We start from the raw sequence: 24,651 nt of genomic DNA, 5'->3' as shown, positions 1-24,651 counted from the left end.
TGCTGTGAAACAGCCTCCTCCCCCGGGATCACCTTTGTGTCCTGGAGGTGCCCCCGATCTCGCCTACACACCAGCAGGTAGTCAACGGTTGTCGTCGACCCACCTGATGTCTATGTAACAAGCTTATTATCCTCTTTCTGGAACTGAGTATTACAAATCAACAAATCAGCTCCATCAGCAAACTCCAAAATCCTTTCACCTTCTCCATTTCTCACACCATATCCGTAACCCCCATGAACTCCCTCAAAACCGTCCATACTCCTTCCCACATGTCCATTTAGGTCTCCTCCCACCACAACAACTTCCTCATCTTTCACGTTTTCCATCAGCTTCTCTATGGCACACCAGAACTTTGAACATGTAAATAGAGTGTTATACATTTCCACCCAGAAATCAGCCTTTGTTGTATGCCTCTTTTATTGTAAGAGCTGAATGTTGTATTCCCAAGCAATTTTCACCATTCATGTGCCAGTGTAAAAAAAATATATGAAGGGAAACGTATTCTTTTTAATTGTTAGTCTTTTTCGGGCACCCTAAATTTCAGTCTGGTCACACAAAGTTTTGGAATGTGTGCAAGAGCAGGGAAATCAGAAAAAAAAGTTAGTGCGGGGGCATTGGATAAACCAATTATTGTATACAGTAAATAAATAAATAAATATTTTGAGCCAACAATGTAAAATATGACAAAGATCAATAACGACATCTACTGGTGAAAATGGGGAACTTCGATGCAATATATAAATTTTCAAAACGTGTCACTTCATTATAACCACCTTTAGAGGCCATTTTTCCCCGCAAAGCGGGGGTTGGCCTTTTTCGGGAACCGTGGTTGTTGTTGTTTTTCGGTCCCCTTTTTGAAGCAATGTTTTACGGCCGGATGCCCTTCCTGACGCCAACCCTTTTTGCCGCCTTTAACGACAAACAGGGAATTACCAGTGAACTGGTACTCAATTAGCCGACCTCGGAAGGATGACAGGCTGAGTCAACCCCCCTGGCGTTAATTCAGCAATCGACCGGGATTCGAACCCAGGATCCTTGGATCCTAAGCCGGCACCCTAGCCGCTAGCCCAACACCAGGGTTCTTGTACAACATTTGTACATTTGTACAACATTGTACAAATAAATTTTGTACGTCTCATTTTGTACGTTTGTAAGTCTATTTTGTACGGCTGTATGTTTGGGTCATTATCCTTTTGGAACATAAATCGTCGCCACAGTCCAAGGTCTTTTCCACTCTGAAGCAGATGACCTGAAGGTTTTGCCTGTGTTTGGCTCCATTCATTGTTCCCTCTATCCTTACAAGTACCCCAGGCCCTGCTGCTGAAAACCATGCAATAGCATGATGCAGCCACCACTATGCTTCACGTTAGGGATGGTGTAAGATGGGTGCTGAGTCGTACTCGTGTTGGTGTTGGGCTAGCGGCTAGGGTGCCGGCTTAGGATCCTAGGATCCTGGGTTCGAATCCCGGTCGATCGCTGAATTAACGCCAGGGGGGTTGACTCAGCCTGTCATCCTTCCGAGGTCGGCTAATTGAGTACCAGTTCACTGGTAATTCCCTGTTTGTCGTTAAAGGCGGCAAAAAGGGTTGGCGTCAGGAAGGGCATCCGGCCGGAAAACATTGCTTCAAAAAGGGGACCCAAAAAAACAAAAAAAAAACAACAACCACGGTTCCCGAAAAAGGCCAACCCCCGCTTTGCGGGGAAAAATGGCCTCTAAAGGTGGTTATTATTGTTTTTATATATCCACCATTCTTCATTTGTAACTAGAACGGCACTCGGTAGAACGAATACCTCCTCCACTGATAGTCCAGATCTGCATCCGGACCTTAACCAAAATCTAATCGGCTTATTCTTGTCACAATGTCACATACCCAACTCATCCACCTAGTTTTGTCATAACCGTCCATAACGTTTTGAAATATCATGCTATATATTGTTTTGGCCCTATCTCTCAATGGTGAAGAACCACTGAAAAATTATCGTATCCGAATGCGCATTCAGATCTTTACCAAAATCGAATCACTTCATCCTGGTCACACACCCAGCCTGTCCACAAACTTTCGTATGAATCTGTACATAACTCAGATTTCATGCTCACAAACAGACAAACAGACAGACAAACAGGGGTGAAAACAACCTCCGTCCACTTTTATGACAGATATAATAACAAGAAAAAGCAATCAGAGATTGCAGACCCTCTCACCAGTACATGTTTTTGTGGTTTGTTTTTTTGTCCTTTTAGGTCGAAGGGTCTCTTGGTTCAGGGTATTTTGGGGTTCTTGAGGTTATATGAACTTTCTGGGTCCTCGGGATCTTTTGGGGACTCTGGGTCTTATGGGTCTGAGTTTCAAAGGGTCTGCACAGTCTTAGAGTTGTAATGGGACTAAAGGGTCTTTAGGGGTCGCAAAACATCTTAGGGTTGCAAGGAATGTTAGGGATCTTAATTGTGTCAGGGGTCTTGAAATAGTTTTTTCAGAAGTTTTTTCACAAATTCAGAAAATTTTCACCACCGTCTTTCACCACAGAAGCACCGTCTTTTACACCACATTATTTAACACATTAAATTAATTATTTGTGCCTGTTTGTATACTTTATGACATCCCAAACAGTAAGTTTCCTATTTGGAATTATTTTAAATTTTGTTTTGATTGCCACACAGACAAAGACAGACAGACAAAGTGAACCAACTGCTTAATCCCACTTTTCGCTTCATACGCACAGGGTAATCACCAGACAGACAGACAGACCACATGTGATCCATAAACTTCTGTAAACGGTCAACAAACCAATAATACTAGCACTCTTACCCTTCTGAATCAGGTGTCATGTTCAAAACATCTGCGTGTTCCTCGTCCACCTGCTTTCCTATCAACTCGTCTTTAGGCGGCAACTGCTTCATGGTATCCGCACAAGAAGAGCGTCTAGCAGTTTGTGAAGATTTCAAAATGGCATCTCGGACCGAAAATGATGTCCGTCCTTGTACACAAGCCTCAATCTCATCTGTGCTAAGTCGACTCTGCAGAAAGAGGTGCAGACGGCTGTCCGAGAGGAAGAAAGCCTTCTTCACAATTCTGGGAATGCAAGTAATAACAAGTTAACCTTTCCTTGAAGCATGCATAAATCTTTTATTATTTAAATAAGCAAAAAGAGCACTCATTCCACATAGTCATTCCTCCTCACCAATGACCTCATTTCGGACAATTATCATTTCAGGGTTATCTTCTTTTTTAACTGAAGCTCATGGCAGAGAAAATAGATAAAAGATGAAAGGTTTATTGTCTCACTGCTCAGTTTACTCTTCCTTTCAAAGAATCATAACATCCTCATTGTCCAAATGCCTTTCTTTGCATAATTTGATTGACACAGGCATTATCTCACAGCAGTACACTTTTAGGAATCTCCAGTGAGGTAAAAATAAAAAATAATAAACTATACTGCACAGCATTTGTTGGCAAGTTCCAAGAAAGTCCTCCTTACCGATCAAGGAATTCCTGAAGGCCACGCCTCCTCTGCTCCACATCCTCTGGATTGAAACAACTAAAGAAGGGATTTCTTGCTGGCAGCTCTGGAACCTCCCTGTCATGTCCCAATAATGAACTGTCAGAAACTGATAGACTCGTACAACACCTTGATTGAAAATAAAATTAAACATCTCTCGTAAAAGAGGATTGTAGTGGTGTTAGATAAATCTATATTAATACATGTCAGGGGGTGTGTGTGTGTGTGTGTGTGTGTGTGTGTGTGTGTGTGTGTGTGTGTGTGTGTGTGTGTGTGTGTGTGTGTGTGTGTGTGTCAGTGTGTCTACTCCATAACTCCAAAACCATGAAACATAGCGGCCCAAAACTTTGCATGCATATTCAGGACATTCCAAATGAGTGCATGAATGCAAACGGTGTTTGGGTAAATTTAAACAACCCTTTTTTTTTGAAGATAATCAACGACAGTGCTCATCATCAGGCCATCTTTGGTCACCCCACTCTCCTTCGCAGGGATCTTAATTCACCCCGCCTCTTGCCTTGGAACAGGCCACAAGACTTCTGGTGTAAATTTGAAAACTGAATGTGTTTTCTTTCATTAAATGAAGGTACCGTTTTGAGGAAACAAAGGTACATTGTGATTACAACTGGTGCAGAAGAAACTAGGTAATGCATGCTTTTTTGCAGTGATCGCAGCAGCGGTCTAATATACACCACCCAATGAAGGTACACTCTCACAATGCAAAGGAAAGTTCACCCAACTTTTCAAAGCTTATAAACAAACGGATGGATGGACATGTAATTTCCCAATTATGTGAAGTAAATTAATACATTAAGAGGTGATGAAAATTGGCTTGGTAGAGTGCAATGTCTGGGTACATAATTATTTAGTCAAGAGCCCAGGGAAATTCCCAAGAGATTTTTTTCCCCTTCCCCTCTTAGAAGTTATGCACACATACACTGAAATGTACAGTTGCACTTTCGTAAACTCGACATCACCTCTGAATTTATGCACATTTAAAAGAAACACGATAAAACGGAACAAGGTATTCATGACAAGGAAAATAGTTTAAAAATTAAAGTCTTTAATATAATTAAAACTGTCCTTTTGTCAGCGTTTTTCCAGCACGTATGCTGTCGAGATGTCCAAGGGTTCTGTCACTCAAGCTTTTGGGTCTCACTATCTGCCATGATCTTTCCTGGGAAAACCACATTTCAAATCTGGCCTCCAAAGCCAGTCGCTGACTGGGCATCCTCCGTCATGCGAAGTCCTTCCTTGGCACACCTGAGCTCCTCGCAACATACAAGGCTTTCATCCGCAGCTCAATGGAATACTGTTCTCCCCTCTGGGCCGGTGCTCATGCCTCACACCTAGCTCGGCTTCACGCTGTTGAAACCAAAGCTTTCAGAATCATTGGAATCTCCCACGATGAAGCCAACTCCGAGGGCCTTTCACTTACTCACTGCAGGCAGGTTGGTGGTCTTTCTGTCTTCTACCGACTCCTCTCTGGCCTTGCTCCCCCAGCTCTCTCTGGGCTCTGTCCCCCAAATATTCCTACAGGTCGCACAAGATCTGCCTGCAACCCTCTTATGGTTAAACTGCCAAAATCAAGACTCTCTGCTCACATTCACTCCTTCATTCCTCTTTTCTCCCACCTCTGGAAAACACTCCCGCACTCTCTTCAATCCCACTCCTCCCTCCAGGTCTTTAAAACAGCTGTTCACCACCATCTCTTATCTTCCCCCATCCAAAACCTTGATCTTTTCTACCCCCGCTAATTTCACCCCAGATTCACTTTTTTGAAATACCAACTTGCTTCCTGGAAGTCCTTGCATTGTCCTTGTGTTTTATACTTCTCCCACCCCCCCCCCCCCCCTTTGCATGCCTCCTCCCCCCAAGCCCTCTCTCTCCCACAGATCTCCTGATGTCGCTGATCTTAAAAGTTGTGTTTGTGTGCTTCCCCTTCTCTCCCCATCTTGTCTACCGCTCCACTTATTTTATACTTTGTGTGTCTGCTTGATTTCTTTTGTGTGATAAATGTTAGCTCTTTCACGAGCCTCGATTCTGTATACCAAAAAAAAAAAAAAAAAAAAAAAAAGTGTGTTCAGTTACCAAGCAGCCATTCCTTATCAACAGTTTTTAATGGAATGCTTGCTCGAGTGCTTAAACCACTTGGCGAGCGCTCGACAAGAAATGTGGTAACTGAACACACCCCCTGATTCATTACATTGCGGCGAAGATAGACATCTAAACTGTGACTGACGTGGGAGGAGTGAGGGCAAGGGGTAGGGTGGGAATCCTAAGGGAGGGCATGAGAGGAGGCAGGGAGGCTGGGTTGGGTGCCAGGAGGCAAGGGATTGGGTGGGATGAGAGAGGGGAAAGGATGTGGGGGGAGGGTGGCTGGAGGGTGGCTGGAGGGTGGGTGGGAGGAGGAGGGAGGGGAAGGGTTTGGAGAAGGAGGAGAAGGGTTTGGAGAAGGAGGAGAAGGGTTTGGAGGAGGAGAAGGGTTTGGAGGAGGAGAAGGGTTTGGAGAAGGAGGGGAAGGGGTGGGGTATGAGTCCAGAGGGAGGGGGTTGGAGGAGGCAAAGGAAGGAGTGGGAGGAGAGAGAAGGGGTGGGGTGAGGGACCCAGCATTCAACGCGGATACCTTTGCTAGTAAGGAATACATTCGTGTTTTCATGAGAGGGTTTTATTCTGGCACTCTTTATGCCTTACTGTCGTAAAATATTTTGTGTGATGCTAACACTTCTATGTCCATGATTTGATGAGGAATTCATTGTTATACAGGTATATATATTTTTGTGTGTGATTATATATGTACAGTCACATGAAAAAGTAAGTACACTCCATGTAAAGTTTTGACTTTTTCAACATATTTCAACATACAGCTATTTGATCTTCATTTCAACAATATTGATAGATAAAGGTGATATAATAGAGCAAATATCATGAAACATTTACATTTTGTAGTCCATTGTATAATTTAAATAAACATAAATGCAAATTTCGCATGTGGAAAAAGTAAGTACACCCCTACAGCCTACATTTATCACTACTTCAAATACCTAAAATTAGAATCAGGTGCACCAGCTCAGGCGCAAATGATTAGAACATCGTTAGAGAGGATCTTGGAGGAACCCGTCTCATTTAAACCTCAGACATTTAGTTTGGTTTGCTCTTTGTTGTTGAAGTGTGCAGCGTCACCATGCCCAGATCAAAAGAGCTCTCTGAGGCCATCAGAAAGAAGGTTATAGATGCCCACGAGTCTGGGAAGGGATTTAAAAATCTCCAAACAATTTGAAATCGATCATTCAACTGTCCGGAAGATCATCTACAAGTGGAGAAGATTCCAAACAACTGCCAACTTGTTCAGGCCAGGCCGCCCCAGCAAGTTCAGCCCGAGAGCAGACCGCAAGACGCTGAAAGAAGTCGCGAAGAACCCCAGAATGTCATCACGGGACCTACAGGTAGCTCTTGCCACTGTTGATGTCAAAGGGCACGAGTCTACCATTAGAAAGAGGCTGCACAAATTTGATCTACATGGGAGTTGTGCCAGGAGGAAACCTTTGCTGTCCAGTAAAAATATCAGGGCAAGACTAAAGTTTGCCAATGAACACCTAGGCAAAGACCAGCACTTCTGGAACAATGTGCTCTGGACAGCTGAGTCAAAGGTAGAGCTATTTGGCCACAGTACCAGAAGACATGTTTGGCGAAAACCAAAGACAGCATTTGACCACAAGAACCTGATACCAACTGTAAAGCATGGTGGTGGAAATATTATGGTTTGGGGCAGCTTTGCTGCATCAGGGCCTGGGCAGCTCACCATCATAGAATCCCCTATGAATTCTTCATTGTACCAGAGGGTGCTTGAGGATAATGTGAGGCCATCTGACGGAAAGTTGAAGCTCAACCGAAGGTGGACCTTGCAACATGACAATGACCCTAAACATACCAGTAACTCCACCAAGGAATGGCTGAAAATAAAGAAATGGAGGGTTCTGGAATGGCCAAGTAAAAGCCCGGATCTAAATCCCATCGAGATGTTGTGCGGGGATTTGAAACGAGCTGTGCATGCAAGAAACCCCTCAAACATTGCACAGCTGAAAGAATTCTGCATAGAGGAGTGGGCAAAAATTTCTCCCAGTCGATGACAGAGACTGGTAGACAGTTATAAGAAACGCCTACTTGAGGTTGTTTCTGCCAAAGGGGGCAATACCACCTATTCGAGCCAAGGGTGTACTTACTTTTTCCACATGCGAAATTTGCATTTATATTTATTTAAATTATACTACTGCTACTACTGCGTCGAGCTAGCTCGGCATTCCATGACACATTTCTTCCATTCATCTCTGTCACTCATGGCATTAGGTAGTTCATTAACCAGACACCCAGTATCATTTGTAAGCTGAACTATATATGTTTTTGCAGGTCTCCCTGGTGCCTGTTTGCCGTGAGTTGGTAACCAAAGTAAATTTCCAAATCCAAATCCTGCCTAGACTGTTTAAAGCTCCCCAAGCCTTTCCAAGTCTGATGTCGACATCTCTTTTTGTGGAGGCAATGTTGCTTCCCAGGTATGTGAATTCGTCAACCTTTTTGATGTTTTCACCATTGAGTGATTTTATGTCTACAACTTGATCTTGATTAAGACTGATGTACTCTGTCTTCGAGGCATTTATGTCGAGACCAATTTGGCTGGCTACTTCTTCAATCTTGTGTAGTAGTGTCGCTGCATCCTTGTTATAGTCTGCTAGAACCGCAAGATCATCTGCATAATCTGCATCTGTAATCTTCTTGGATGGGTATCGCCGACTTTTCCGTTTACTTAGGGTAAATCCAAGTTCATTGTTGGTGTCTATTGCTTTGCGTAGCACATAATCGAGACATATTATGAATAAATAGGGAGCGAGGGTATCACCCTGTAAAACTCCTGCCATGATGTCAAAACAGTCTGTATCGCCGTCAGGTGATCGGACTATTGCATGCGAGTTATTATACAGCATCATGATGGCATTAACTGTCTCCTGAGGTATCCCGAATGCTAGCAGTATCTCCTTCATCTTACCTCGATGGATGGAGTCGAGAGCTTTCGAGAAATCAATAAATAGGAAAACAGTAGGAAGATTTTTTAGCTTTAACGCCTTCAAGAAGACGTCTAATAGTAAGGATTTGCCCGGAGGTCGATCTACTAGTACGAAAGCCATTTTGATTTTTTCGCAGAACTGGTTCTATATGCGGTCTAATTCTGTTTAATAACATCAGGTTGTATATTTTGGCCGCTATTGATGTTAGAGTGATTCCTCGATAGTTTTTGTAAGCCCTAGGTCACCTTTTTCTGGAAAGGCAATATACATCCTTCTGTCCATCTATCTATTGGATTTTGATGGTATACAGCATTACACAAATTCAGTAAAATCTCATCGAATTCACCTAGTTTCCAAATCTCGGCTGGAATGTCATCTAGACCATAGGCTTTCCCGTTTTGAATGTTTTTAAGAGCTTTATGGAGTTCATCTATGGTGAAGGGACCTTTTTTGACGTCGAGTTCATCTGAAATCACAGGAGTTATTACTTCATCCTTGATTGTAGGTGGCTTCCCTAATAAGCTTTGGAAATGCTCTTGCCAGAGTTTCAATCGTTCTTCTTGGCTGGATGCTTTTAGTTTGGATTTGTTTACGCATTTCCGTCCGCTTATCTCGTTTACAGTTCTCCAGGCCACAGCAGATTGCTTGTTACTCGTAGCATTATTTATCATATCAATTTTTCTCTGGAGATAGTCCATTATAAATTATACAATGGACTACAAAATGTAAATGTTTCATGATATTTGCTATATTATATCACCTTTATCTATCAATATTGTTGAAATGAAGATCAAATAGCTGTATGTTGAAATTTTTTGAAAAAGTCAAAACTTAAATGGGGTGTGCTTACTTTTTCACGTGACCTGTATGTGTGTACGTGCGTGCGTGCGTGTGTGTGTGTGTGTGTGTGTGTGTGTGTGTGTGTGTGTGTGTGTGTGTGTGTGTGTGCGTGAGGTTTGTGAAAGTGAGATGTTTATGATAAAAGTGGATTTAGTCACAAGGTTGTGTTAAACTTTAAGCTGTGTGGAGAGTTGCCCAGGATCAGATTAGATTTGCAGTCATTTCCAGATATGAAGTCATCCAGCACATACACTACTCACAACAAGTTAGGGATATTGTGGGAGTGAGTTTATTTATTTATTTTTAATCAGGGTTAGGGTTAGGGTATTGAAATCAAGAATGCTGTTTTTTTCACACTCATTAATAACCATAGAATTAGGACCAACAACTTTTTTCAACATAATTAATACACAAAATCAACCACACCGAAGAACCTGCCAATATCCCTAACTTATTGCGAGTAGTGTATGAGCAGTTTCCAGTGAGTTTAACTATCTGCGCAATTTGTTTGTGACATAATTTATTAGTACATGCCCAAAGTATTTATCCGTAAGTTTGCAAAAGGGCATCATAGAATCTTAAAAAGCTAGCCAGGGTTACAAATCTTTTCCCGGTTGCACACAAAAGGCATCTGTGATCTGTTGTTCAGTGTGCCAAAACCGAGGGCTCAAGGAAAGGAGAAGGAACCTGTTATACTGAAAGGAGATGAAAAGACCGTTAGTGGGGCGGCTTAGCCCAAATATTCAAAAGAATTGTGCATTTTGTGATACAAGCACCAAATTTGGCACAAATGTACATTAATATGTTGCGAACATTTTCAGATATTGGGCCACTTGAAATTCCGTAATTTTTTTTTCCAAATTTTTTCAAATTTCGTAATTTCAAATTTTTCGGGTGACACCGTCACAATTTCGGTCTTCGAGGCCGGCCGATAAGCAAAGTGTGACCGGAAGGGACGAGGTTCTCCTGACCACGTGGCCCTCGATCTGGGAAGCGAGAGGCGTTCCATTAGTGGACGCGCCCCTCACGCCCGACTTTTGGGCGGCCCCGGCAGGCCGTTTGTTTTGACGTTCCGTGACAGGCCCCGCACCCCCACCTCCGGGCCGACCGGAAGCTTGTGCTGAGTACATCATACCTGAACAACTCAGTGAGGCAGAACACAGCAGTGCACACCAGGGTGACCCCTTCAGTGCATAAACCAATTAACCTGTCCACTGCAGGGCATATAGAAATGAAGTTATTTTCTGCATATAATAATAATATAAGTTCAGTTCTATATAACAATTTCTGTTATCACCACTACCACTACAACTACCACTACTACAAGCTTTGTCTGGAATTTTGTGGACTAACAGACAAACAGACATACAGACAAGCTGGGATCAAAACATTACCTCCTTCCACCATTGAGTGTAGAGGTAAACATCATGGAAATTATATCATGCCCTAGATTTAATTCATGCTTACCCGTGTATTTGCTTCACTGGTTCACAAGGTCTTTTGCATACATGTAATTCAGACTCTCGTCTTCATTGCTGACCACACAATGTTCGCAACATATTAATGTACATTTGTGCCAAATTTGGTGCTTGTATCACAAAATGCACAATTCTTTTGAATATTTGGGCTAAGCCGCCCCACTATATCGGCCGGCCTCGAAGACCGAAATTGTGACGGTGTCACCCGAAAAATTTGAAATTACGAAATTTGAAAAAATGTGAAAAAAAAAATTACGGAATTTCAAGTGGCCCAATATCTGAAAATGTTCGCAACATATTAATGTACATTTGTGCCAAATTTGGTGCTTGTATCACAAAATGCACAACAGGTTTGCTATGCTGCTACACTACGTGGATTATTCCAAGATGTTGTTTGGCGTGTAAATTGTACGACCATAAAGCCATGGACTGCAAGCACAATTTAAGAGCTAGGTAAGCTCTGAGATGTGATGTTATCTTTGCAATTGGATAGGACAATTAAAAAGGGGTTGGAGGTAATCTTTGAAAGGTGCAAAGACTGATGGAACAGTATGTGAAGGGTCCTGGAGGAAGGTGATGACAGGATTCTTGCTACTGTAAAGATCGCAAAGTGAATGTTGGCTACCTGGTGAAAACTCACGTCTCCAAGATGGAGGCGTCCGATACCGAATAAGAACCGTGTACCGGAGAGGACCAATTGTTGCTTCCACTAGTGAGCAGTGACTTTATCCAATCCCTTACTGGAGCCAGAGAGCAGATTGCAGTGATGAATGGGAAGACTGGGAGCTCTTAAGTGTCGGTCTTAACTCTTAAGGCTGCAGCGGAGTAGTGGTGAAGGAGAAGTTGATAAAAGAGGACAAGTATGTGAGAAAATCGAGTTGTGTGCTGCTGGTTGCTAAAATTGCGTGGAAGGTACAATGGTTAAGTTGCGAAAATGAAATGCGAAAGATGATGGGAATAGAGCCTGTGATGGATGCTGTGAAGAGAAACAGGTTGAGATGGTTTGGTCATGTGTTAAGGAAGGATGAAAGTGACTGGTTGAGAAGAGTGATGGAAATGAATGTAGAAGGAAGTAGAGGACGGGGAAGACCGAGAAAGACTTGGCTAAAGGTGGTGGAAGAAGAAATGCAGGCAAGGGGGTTAAGGGGAGATGCAGAAAATAGGGCAAAATGGAGAACATTGTCATGGGGACCGCAAGGCTAACCCCCGCTCTAGCAGGGAAAATGGCCTTAAAATGCCTGTTGTTGTTGTTGTTGTACAATGATTAAGACTTAGGTAGATACTTACTTGATAGGTGTAGTTGAAGCCCAGTGCTTATGCAATGCAATATAGTTTAGTTTCTGGTGTATTAACCACACCCCTATTTTCACCCTTAAAAATAAATTTAAAAAATTCATGCTTCCAGCGAAGCTTGATGATGTAGGACTGGAAGTACGTAGTCTTATCAGTCATTTCATCAGGTCCATGTTGGGAGATGTGTGTGTGCGGTGTCGAACGGACAGATCATGGTGTGCCATGAACCTGTAGGCCCACCAATGGGCTGGTCGTGAAGTCCCCAATGTCATCCTCCTTAGCTAAGCTCCTCGCCTTCAGCCTGGGAGAAACTGTTGCGCAAGTGTGGTAAATGAAAAACGTGTAAATTCAAACTAATTTCCCATTATAAGTGGTTAGGCTGAGTGCTGCCTCAATCCTCATCTTATTGTCCTATTTTTATGATTACAGTTGTTTATTTTACTTAAATTATAATGTTTAAGATCCACCTGATGTTCCTTCTACAGTAGTAGAAGGTCCTCATTTGAGAGCTCCTCCTGGTATGAGCACAGCAACTCCTCTACATCACCCTCCTCCACCTCATCAAAGCTGACAGTCTGTCTTGGCCATTTCGACGATGTTACAGCCATTTTTGACGTGTGTGTGTGTAAGTGTGTATGTGTGTATGTGTGTATGTAAAACAACCTGGTGATATCTGCTTTTGCTCCATTCTTCTCATCTCCACTTCGTCTCTCACACCCCTTCCTCGAGTGAATTTAAGTTGATAAACAGTTAGATTGAATTAGTATGGTGTAGATGTAGTGCAGCCTTGATGGGGCGAATGGCCTCCTCCTGCCCCCAAGTTCTATGTATCTTCAATGGACTCACGTCCACTCTTAGTCAGCAGCCCATTTGTTTACTGGGCATCTACGCCCCACCAAAACGCTATACATTTGTGGATTTATTTGGATCTGGCACCTTTGCACAAAATTTAATGACACCTCAATTATAGTAAGATTCATAATTGTATGACATAGCAAAGTTCAGGACGAGACTCTTAAACAACAAAAATTGAGATAAATTAAATAAATGCCGTTTAACAAGCATACAGCAAATCTATGAGCAGAATGAACTAATAAATAAAATTTGCTACCATTGAATAATACCAGTACCAATTAATAATGTTCCAAAAACATTTTAAACAACGTGGTGCAGATACACTGTGCAATCCCAATAGGGAATTGAACCTTACATTTCAGCAGCACTCTTTTCAAGCCACTTTCGCAGCCAGACAAACTCACGAAAACGCCGTTGAACACAAGAGGATTTCAGGGAGAAACTTATGCTATTTGTCTGGGGAAAAAAGAAGAGAAGAAACATTTAGCATTGGTTGCATTTTTGAAGACCTGTTCACCACTGTTACAAGTTAAAGTTTTTGTTTTTTTTCCATGGACGACAATTACTTTGTAGGCATAAAGACAGAAAAGAACCACTTACATGTACAAATATTTCATAATCTACGTAGGGGTGCCAACTGTTCTTACACCGAATCTTCAGACCTCCGATACGAACCTCAATAAACTCCTGAAAAGTTAAACCACAAAACATCATGACAACATCTTGCAACTTTTCAGAAATCACAAATACCATAACGGATCTCAAAAGCTTTGCCTCCAATAAAAGCAAAATGGAAAATCAATTTTAAAAAAGAATTAATTACTTTATTTGGTCAATCTGGAATTTTTCAGCACACAGTATCCTTATCTGGAAAAAACCCACCACAAAACGGAAAAATTGTCTTTCCCAATTTTACCAACAATATGATTGAGGCAGGATGTCTCACCTATAATTACCTGTAACATGTGACATCAATTTGAGTTTGTGGGACAATTTATTTGTTAGAATCACATTTAATGTGTGCACGGCATAATAGAATCACATTTTATAAGTGAAACATGTCATAGAATCTCATTTCTATTGCAATTATATATGACACACATCAAATGATGGCTTTGACCAATCACTGAAAAGAGATGGCTCTCTCCATAGAGAGAGAGAAAAAAGAAAACCTTCTGCAGTGTTTGGTTGAAGTCTCTAAAATGTGTAATTCGTACATAAAAAATATATATATATTTAAAATAAAATAAAAGACAAACCAAAATATAGCATGACAGAGCCTCATGACGTATGACAGAGGTAAGAAAGAAATTTAACAAAATGGCAAAGAATCATGCAGGACATTATGGTCTTAACCCCTCCTTTTGCTTCCCGTGCCTGGGTAAAGCAATTGGTTCATGTCCGTTCGTCAGTCTTATCAGTTTATGATTGTGAAACAACTAATTTGAATTCCATGTTATATTTTTTGAACACGAATCAGAACATGAATAGGAAGACAAGTTTCTCATTTTACTGTACTTGTGCTCAGAATTCGTCCCAATTGTGCATGCACAGAGAGGAGTGAGTTATTTTTTTTACTCTTTTATAAGGATGTCATAAAGGACACAAACAACAAGCATGAAGAACTAATGTGACGTGTTAGACACTGGGGAAAATGGCTGTAAAACCCAGAATTTTTAAAAATGTATTTGCCTTTAAACCTCTAAACCTTTATTTGTATCTAATTATATACTTGATCACTGTAGAACACAAATTGCCTTCATAATACTTCCAAGAACAATGCGATGTATCAATATATTGTTATGGATTTGAGAATTGTGTTTTTTTTGTGTTGTTGTAAAATATCACCCTCCTTCCTCCATTTGTTGTGTATAAAGGTCAAAGGTCGTTCCCGTTAGTTATTCCATATACCACACGTAGCCAATCATAGATTTCCTCCTTGTTCAGTAGTTATCTCCTTATTATGTGTATTAGATTAAGGCTGTGTCTTCCATTAATTCATACTCCATTGCACCGAAGTCAAATAAGCTAGGTCCCCTTTCGTTTTCATCCCAGCGGTGCGAGTGGTATTCCATCGCCGCAAGACTCCATTAGCCACGAGGTAATCTCGGAGAAGAAGGGGGAGGAGCCAAATCACGGGCGTTGCCCGCCCATAGTCATCAAAAGGGTGGAGCCAGCGAGCCCTCACCAGCCAACCAGGGCTGGAGAGATACCATCACGGGCGTGGCGCGGATTGGTCTAAAAGCGCGTCATAAAAGCGCCCGCGCAAGCATTTTCAGAGAGATGCGGCAGATGAGTTCAGATGCGTCAGAGAGTCGGCAGTCCACCGGGAGAGAGTTGAGTGGAGGAGGAGCAGTGAGGTCGAGCGCAGGAGGCAGAGGACGCGTGAGACAGCTGCCGGTGTGAAACCGAATACGTGGAGCTGCCGGCTCCTCGCTGCCAGCCCGAAGCAGAGCTGTGTTTGCCGGGTTTTCGCATCGACCCCAAAGCGTGGATCGGAGCGCGTGCTCGAAGCTGGACCTCGACGCCTACCATCTGCCGGGACCCTCCTTCCAGTCCTTCATCCCTGCCATTCCATCCTTCTTGTGTACGTGAGTTTCTTTTGTTTGTTCTGTCCTGGGGTTGTAAGTAAGACTGCCATAGGTAAAAGCTAGAGTTTCCCTGTGTCCTTCTGGTCCGTCCCTCTTTCTGCATTATTTTATTATCCTTCCTTCTTCCTTGGTTTCTTTCATTGTGTAAATAGATACAAATAAATCATAGTCATATTTCCAACCTTTTGCCTTCGTCTTCCTCTTCTTCACATCCGTCGTCTTTGTCTTTTCCCCATTGAAAACCTGTGGCACGATTTGGCCAACGTTCAAGGATCGGGTCTAGTTTCTGTTAATAGTTCGTGCCACGGTTGCTAAAACCGCTCGGCAATTAACATCTGTCCGCGGTACGAACGGGGCTGTGCCACCGGCCTTTCCGGAGGTCGCTGGGCAGCGTCAGGGACCACGTCGGTCAGTTATAGAAGAGGGGATTAATCCCCCCTCGGTAAGGGGAGAGAGGCCGACGTTGGGTTCCGTAACAATATACCACTAGAGGGTGTAGCATGTGAATCGGGGTGTAGGAGCCGCCATAATGTCTATATACCAATCAATAAAGTCTCCATCTCCTAACTTGGGACTCAACGTTATCTTATTACAGTGTACAAGTTTGGTTGGTTGGACAAGACTGGTTCAATAGTGCTAAACTTCCGGATTTTTTAACACTTCAAAATCACCATTTTATTGAAATTGAAGTATGTGAGAGCCTTGCCATTGTGCACTTACCCTTCGTGGATTCGCTTTATCATGATGAATTTATTAAGGCAAGATTTACGGATTGCGGTCAATGCACTCAAGTAATTGCAGTTTGGCTAACTATTTTCCACATTTATTCACCTAATTTACATGGGCCGTGAACACAATAACCCCCTCAAATCCCCCAACATCATCATCATCATCATCTCCATCATCTAGTCTATGGCTGCCATCACATTATTGGATGAAGTTTATAATCATTGTTATTAAAGGTAAGTTTCATGATGTTAATAACTCAAGAAAATTAACTTTATTTTATACAGACATACAGACATTATTTTATACAGACAGATAAATTTTATACAGACTGTGATGTGCGGAGTATCGTTGAGAGAGAGGAAGACAAATGATGAATTGCGAAAGATGATGGGAATATTGCCTGTGATTGATGCTGTGAAGAGGAACAGGTTGAGATGGTTTGGTCATGTGTTGAGGAAGGATGAAAGTGACTGGTTGAGAAGAGTGATGGAAATTAATGTAGAAGGAAGTAGAGGATGGGGAAGACCGAGAAAGACTTGGCTAAAGATGGTGGAAGAAGAAATGCGGGCAAGGGGGTTAACAAGGAGAGATGCAGAAAATAGGGCGAAATGGAGAAGATTGTCATGAGGACCGCAAGGCTAACCCCCGCTCTAGCAGGGAAAATGGCCTTAAAATGCATGTTGTTGTTGCGTTGTTATACAGACGTATTTTACGTTCTTAATACAGGAAAATAATACTTTACTTTACGTTCTTCATCTATTGGAGGATGCAATATTTATGTTTTCTACTTTACATTCTCAACTTTTTTATTCATGAAAATAAATAGCACAAATGTGTCAATTACATTACAGCTGGCGAGAAACTAAATCAGCAGCATGCCCTCTCACTGGCAATGATGCTACGAGAAGCTACAGAAAAAAAATGAAGACACCAAAGAAGAAGACGAAGAAACAGAAGAAGAAACGGCGGAAGAAACCATGGAAGAAACAGTAGAAGTAGAAGCAGAAGAAGAAGTAGAAGAAGAAACAGAAGAAGAAGAAACAGAAGAAGAAGAAACAGAAAAAGAAAAAGCAGAAACAGAATAAGCAGAAAAGGAAAAAGAAGAAGATTCGGTTTTTTATGTTTCCCAAACTGGTTTTAGCAGTTTCCTAGTGACAGAAAGTGGCCGGACCAGCAAATAAATCCCACTTTTGAGTTCTTGGTGTAGCACATTTGGTAGGAACATATTGGCAATGGTAAATTTCCTAAAGATATTAACAGCTCCAACGTTCAGAATTTCTCCATCCATAGGTTTGGAGCTGCCGATGTGACGTCAACCAAGACTCCCATTTTAATTTATTTTTTTGTGCAAAAAGCAAAATCACAAACTTGTCAACAATCAAGTCTCTTGAACACTTACGTTCACATAAGCATCCATACTTCTTCATTGGCAGAAACGTTAAAAAAAATTCCTTTCCTGCAGAAACACAAGAGGATTCATTTACAAACAAGAATGGCAAGGTTTCATATCCAATTCTAAGAAACAGAAATGGAAGATTTTAAAATCCAGAGCACGAAAACAACGAAGATATAATTTGTCAAAGGATAAATAATCGAGTCAATTTGTCAAAAAAATTAATAATTTAACAACAGAATTTGTTAACTTTTTCTTTCAATAAAACAACACCAAAAATACAACCAGACGTAGGGTCAGGAGCAGATAAGCACATGTCCATTAAATTCTCTGTTTAAAGCATGATAACTGTTTTTTTTAGGTTTTATTGCACACAGAGTTCAGGGCCATGAGATAGAATACAGAACAAACCTTTAAGAGGTCAGGAAAAAACACACACACACTAAGGTAGAGGGTCACATGGAGGAATAATTGGTGAGAGAAAGAATGAGATCAGAGGGGAGGTGGGATATATGGTGAATAATGTGGATCACTGCTCGAACGTAGCACAATGTAGAAAGAAGGGAAACCCAGGGATGAAACGGTAATGGAGCAAATAAAAAGAAGGGTGGAGGAAGAGGCGAAGTTTTCAAGATGCATACAATTAACCTTTGTAAAAAAACAAGAACACAGAAATTAGTTGTGGCAGGAGAGGAGAGAGGGAGAGGATGGGGATAGGGAAAGGAGGTAGGGAAGAGGAAGAGAGAGGATGTGGGAGAGGGGAAGTGGATGGGGAACAGGGAAAGTCAAAAACCTTGCCTTTTTTTTGTGCACCAACGAATATACTAGGGCTTAGGTGGCGTCAAAAAGAGCAATTCACAGAAGACTCAGGCGGACGTTACCAAACTGCAGGGAGGGCGTCAGGGGTGTGTTCCATTAGCAAGCGGCTTGCTTGATTCAAAGGGCTCAAGCAACCACTCCAACAGAATGGAGTGCTTGGCACCGCTTAACATCGTTTACAGTTTTACTCGATCATCTTGTGACAACTTCCCCAAAATAAATGTATTGTGTTAGCAGCGGCTACAGACTACGAGGAGGTGGGAAAGAAAGATAAATAAATAAAGTCAGGAGGCCCCTGCCAAGCTTATCGTTGGACCCTACCATTGTGAATTCTTTGGGGAGGTGTGTTTACCTTTGAATTATTTTTTTTATTGTTTTTGTATACAGAATCGAGGCTCGTGAAAGAGCTAACATTTATCACACAAACACAACATTTGAGAGCAGAGACATCGGGAGATCTGTGGGAGGGAGAGGGCTTGGGGGGAGGAGGCGTGGGAAGGGGGGGGGGGGGAAAGGAAAGGGGGTTGACTCCGACTACGGTGGCCATTTTTACTAACATGAAACGTCCCTCGTAATCGCTTGCTCCACTTGCCGAGCGGCTTACAAAGCGGCTGATACGGAACGAATGGCTTGGGAAGCGCCAATAAGCCGCAGCGTGCCTAAAGAAGAACGACATACTTGTCGTACAAAAACTCGTCACGTTACAACAGGAAAAATCGTGACGTGACGTATCATCATTACTTCAGCAATCTAAATAATAGCTTGGATGTAATAGCACCACGATTTAAAATATGGATGACAAACAAGAAATCCTACATTTTCCACAATAATGACAATATGTTAATGACAAAACTCATACTTGATGAAAAAAAATTGATCAACGATCTCATATCAACATTACCAGTAATCCGTATTTGGACTCAAAACGTTGAACAACAAAAGTAACGCTTCCGTATGATGGAATTTTGATCCTTTAGTAGTTTAGGAAAACATTTCTGAGACACTTTGGCCGAAACATTCCAATGATAATTGAAGTTCTTATCGCTTCACAAAGTAAAAACGATCGCGAAATCTCCACCAACAAGTTGACAGCTACCCATATACTACGTACTGGAGCGACAATGAGGCCGAGGCGAAACCGGAAACGCTTCACTCGGAAATGACGAATGGTTACACTTACACTGTATGACTGTAATCATGTTTCCGTTAGGGTATTTTCGTCTTGAAAAAAATATATACTGTATATATATATATGTACACATGGTATACACATCTTCATATATGGCGATGTGGTTAAATGTCACAAAGTTTTAAAATTCAATCGTTTCACGAAAACAAAAAAAAATCAGCCTTGATACACATCCAAGCTAGATAATACATGGAGAATATACCTCAATAAAACCATCCATGCTGTGACCAACCCATAATGAAAACCGAAGAAAGCAACAAAGGAAACAGTATGGATAAGAAAATGTGCTCGATCAGAACAGGTATCTGTGGTTCGTTATGACGTTATCCCAAGGTACCTTTGGCTGTATCGCGACGACTGCATACACAGCTGACTGGATGGGACCCGGCGCGAGCATCACTTCCTTTTTATAAGCATTCTGCCTCCTCCTTCCTCCCTCCTCCCAATGGGGAGAATGAAACGTGTACTCGAACCTGGATCTTTCACCTTAGTCATATACATAATTTCACTGACACAGCATTTACACAACCTGAGAAATTGCATCATTCCTCGACGGTATTAAGGTTGTCCATGGAGCACCGGTGTGACGTCATGTTGGCATGACAACGCTCACTTGGTTCTAAATAAAATAACCCGGAAGGACGCTCGCTTCGACCGAATGCAACCGGACCGTGTTGAAGCATCGCCAAATATGGCTGCCGTGTGGATTTACCTCACGACTCACGAGCCTTTTAGTTTTACCGTTGCGACGAAACAAATTCGTTGCAAGGTGAAGAAAATCATTTAGTCAGATAATTTGGAAAACCAAAACGTTTCATGTTTGTGTTGTGTTGAAAGTCCACAGAATAACACCAGACCCATCACACCCACCTCAACGTTGTTTGTGTTTTACTCGTCATCAGGTATCCCCTTTGTGGTCCACTTACCTCTCGTTGTCGCTTGCGACTTTCTTTTGCACCAAATTCAATTCACATGTCCACGGGAGTGTGGAAAGGGTGGGATGCACCACCACCCATTTCTTTGCATTGTATTGAATTGAGATGAATAGTCTTACATCGGATTCCTTGACAGTAAATTCGATCAAGTACGTACCGAACTTTATTACTAGCAAAAGTATACCGGGAGTTTCGCCGACTGGAATATTAAGAGGAAGGGAGGCGAGGAGGAGAGGCGGAGGAAGAGGAAGGGAGGGGGAGGAAGAGGAGGGGGAGAGGGTATGGGGATAGAGAAGAGCAGAGGGGGAGAGAGAGGAGGGAAAAGGGGGAGAACTAGGGGGAAAGGAGTAGGGAGGAAGGGGGAAAGTAGAAGGATGGGGAAGCGAGGAGAGGGGGCAGTCAGGAGGTGAGGGGAGAGGAGGAAGTGAGGGGAGAGGAGGAGGTGTGGAGGAGGGGATGGTCCCACGCAGGAATGTACTTCCTGTTTATTAGTCCCTTACCGGTGTACACCGGAGGGGACTATAGGTTTGCACTCCGTCCCTCCGTCTGTCAGTCTGTCCGTCCGTCACGCAAAGAACAGTTTTCCGGACTTTTTTTTCTTCTAAACTCTTAATGCTAATGATTTCAAACTTGAACATGGTTTCCTCATGATAAGTTACAGATCAAGTTCGAACTGCACGACGTTTCGATCATTTTTGACAAAGTTATGGCACTTTGAATTTGGTAATTTCCCCAACAGTTTTCCGGACGACAGACTGCCGGCAGGGGACATGTATTGCAGCGCAATACTCAGAATGCTTGTTAAATATATATATATCATATATATATATATGATCCATAAGGAGTTCTCCAACCTCTTACAATCGCACAAATAAAATTTTGTTTCCCTTGACATTTCAATGAACAACACGTGGTACCGTTGACTTTCCTCAGGAGAAAAACAAGATAGAAACTCTAACAGCGGCGTAGCCGGGCTTGTAAAATATTATAAACCACAAACACATATCATTAGCTTTTTAAACAATTGCTAATGCTGTTTATAACATTAAACAAAGAAATTTGGAGAAATCCCGACATCCGTGAGGTAAGTCTTACCTACAGAACTGAGGGAAGATCTGCTGTAATCTATATACACCACAAGGGTTGGGTTAATAAAATGCTATCAAAAAACCGAGGCGGATTCCTTACTTCCACGGTTGTTAGTACCATACACCGCTTATCATCGATTCATGGACCATACACCACTTCAATCCATTAACTTTGTATTCATGACATTGGGATTAAAGTTTTGGGGTCATATTTACTATATTATTATTGTTATTACGAAAACAATACGACTGAGACAATACACTACTGTATTAAGAAACCTGGGCTTAATTTGTCCAAAGCGGTCCAAAGATGAGGCATGAAGCCTAAGGCCTATACATACCGTATTGTTGGAAGAGACGTAACACCGATGCTTTCGATATTTGATCATCATTTTAACAATCAGTTTGTTGGTGTTTCACACTGAATGAAAAACGTAAAGGTGGAGCATGGAGATTGTGATATGACAGGTTCGACGATATGTTCGGCATGAACAAAATTGGAATCAAAATGCCGGGTGTGGAGACTGGAGAGTTAGCAGCCGCACCGCCGTAATGACATCAGAAGTAATCACATCACCCTGTCATGTGACCAGATCCTCAGCTCTGATTGGTATACATTTGAGGGGACATACATATGTACATACCTACATACCTACAGATGGACAAACACTGTTCTAGACGGCTTTGCCCTATGGGTTATGCCATAAAAATTCCTTGATTTCCCTCCCATATAAATTCTGAAGGGTGGTGGAGGGGAGGATGGTCCCTCGATCCTGTATACAAAAAAAAAAAAAAAGGGCCCAAGATGTCTGAAGGTTGTAAGGGGTCTAAAGCGACTTTAGGGGTGTAAATCTCTAAAGGCTCTTGGGTCCTAAAATATATAAAAGGTCAAAAGGGTCTTAAATGTAAAAGAGGTCTTAAGGGTCTTTGGGGTTTTCAAAGGATGAAAATACCTTTAGTGCAATCCCTGGGTCGGACCTGGTCTGTGCGGCAAATGTGGTGGTTGGTGGCCCAGTGGTCAAAAACATGAATATGCATGGGGCTAGTGAGAGGGGAATTGAGGACTTTAAGTCAAATTGCGGGGACAGGTCACTACCAGAAAGTTAACAAATAACTATTTATTGCTTGCAATTACTTTAACAGCCTAATTATCCAATCTCATTGTGGAGTCAGCTGGGTAATGTGTCTTTCCTCCAAGCCTTTTAGGAATCAGGTGACCAGGTCTTGCCTTCCACTAAATAAGGCAAGAATTTGGCATTTATTCAGGGTGCTGGAAGTAACTCACCAACTACTTACAAAAGAAACCGTTGGATGTTTCACGTTTATCAAGTGCAGGCCGACGGGTCCTCGGCGGCTCAACGTCCATTCGATGGATGGTGAACACACTAATGCATCGGTAACGGAAATCGGCAATCGGCATGCATTTGAAACACCAGGGTGGCAATTTATAACTGCGTTCTGTTTTGAACTTTGAGATAGCTCAAAGGTTATCCTGTCGGCTCAATCGTTTTGGTTACTAATTTCACGCAAATATTGATGCCAGAGATGTTATCAAGGGCCCAGTGACTCACAAATGTGCTTGCAAACTGTGTACAGAAGAATACCATTTGCCACAATTGTGACGTGTTGGCAGAAAGAAAAAAAAAGATAGTGACAAATCGCACAGCCACACAGTAATCAACAACTCTGCCTCACACCTGTCCTTACAGAATCATTAAAAGTTTATAAGTTGTGCGGAAGGAGAAAAAGTAATGATCATGCCAACAAGAAACAAGAAGACGTCATGCGGAGCACGATACTTGCAAAATCCGCCGCCACCCCCCCCCCCCCAAAGTTTTCCATTGAAACAGCAAATTGTCCATTTCATCAAGATTAAAATTGACGATCTTGATCAAAGCTCGGGTCAACAGGATGAACAGTGACAATTTTCAGATGAAAAATGATTTGAGAAGTTTGACCTTGAGTTGACCTTTGACCTTTTGACCTCGAAAATAGTTTCCCTATTTAGTGACTCAATGTGCAAATGCTGTTCAGTTTTCAAGTCAATCGGATGAAAATTGAGGATTTTTGAAACTTAGCTTATGTTGACCTTTTGGCCTATGTTGACCTCAAAAATACTTGGTGGTTCAATTCAATGACCAGATATGCAAGTCCTCTTCAAATTTCAAGTCAATTGGATGAAAATTGAGGATTTTAGAAATTTGGTCTATGTTGACCTTTTGGCCTATGTTGACCTCAAATATACTTGGTGGTTGAATTCAGTGACCAGATATGCAAGTCCTCTTCAAATTTCAAGTCAATCGGATGAAAATTGAGGATTTTATAAATTTGGCAAACTTGGTGACCTTTGGCCTATGTTGACCTTTTGACCCCAAAAACAATAGTCTTCTTGCTTATGACCAACTCTACCATTTGGTGAAGTTTCGTGACGATCGGTTTAGAATTGTGACCTGTAGGCCGGTGACAAACAAACAAACAGACAGACATAACCACAAACGCAAACGACCACTATACTTGAAAAATCTAACAAAATGCCATTGCCCTTCATGAAGACGAGGGCCTCGAAGTTCGGTGCAGCCAGGGCCGACCTCTTAGGCCTGAGGATGTCCGACCCGTAGCTGAACACGCGCTCGACCGAGGCAGAGCGCGTGTTGACCTCTTCCCTGATCTTCTCCTCGAGGTTCTCTTCCTGCTGCCCCTCCTCCATGGCGAACAGGTAGTCCGTACTGCTCGAGCCGGGCTGGGGTCCCTGCTGGGGGGCAGGGTCCAGGTGCTCGTCAGGCAGGACGAGGGCGAGCAGGTCCCTGATGAGCTTGTCCCTCACCAGGTCGCAGATGGCGTCGTTGTTCTGCCTCCTGCAGATGGCCCTGACCGTGGCGAGCT

General features: G+C 42.3%; 2 protein-coding genes across 6 annotated transcripts in view; one reads left to right on the top strand and one right to left on the bottom strand.

Moving 5' to 3' along the window:
- LOC137434526 (sorting nexin-10B) overlaps positions 1-23,128 on the bottom strand; it is a 34,514-nt gene extending 11,386 nt beyond the window's left edge. Inside the window, exons 1-6 of one of the 5 annotated variants that reach the window (XM_068127637.2) lie at positions 23,065-23,128; positions 17,744-17,800; positions 13,625-13,711; positions 13,380-13,480; positions 3,478-3,576; positions 2,808-3,071 (exon numbers count right to left, since the gene is read on the bottom strand). In XM_068127637.2, coding sequence (XP_067983738.1) covers positions 2,808-3,071; positions 3,478-3,576; positions 13,380-13,480; positions 13,625-13,711; positions 17,744-17,761 — 569 coding nt within the window. In that variant the 5' untranslated portion in view covers positions 17,762-17,800; positions 23,065-23,128. Of the gene's footprint in view, positions 1-2,807; positions 3,072-3,477; positions 3,577-13,379; positions 13,481-13,624; positions 13,712-17,743; positions 17,801-19,113; positions 19,423-19,457; positions 19,718-23,064 lie in introns of those variants that run through there. The other 4 variants (XM_068127635.2, XM_068127634.2, XM_078785629.1 and 1 more) reach the window with 4 other exon arrangements.
- Positions 1-24,651, top strand: part of LOC137434523 (uncharacterized) — a 319,351-nt gene that overhangs the window by 112,189 nt on the left and 182,511 nt on the right. The gene's annotated exons all lie outside the window — the stretch shown is intronic.

This window comes from Myxine glutinosa, chromosome 10 (assembly GCF_964187855.1).
Source record: "Myxine glutinosa chromosome 10, kmMyxGlut1.1, whole genome shotgun sequence".
NCBI lineage: Eukaryota > Metazoa > Chordata > Myxini > Myxiniformes > Myxinidae > Myxine > Myxine glutinosa.
Note: the sequence above shows the minus strand (reverse complement) of the source record. Positions and strands in the feature narration are given on the sequence as shown.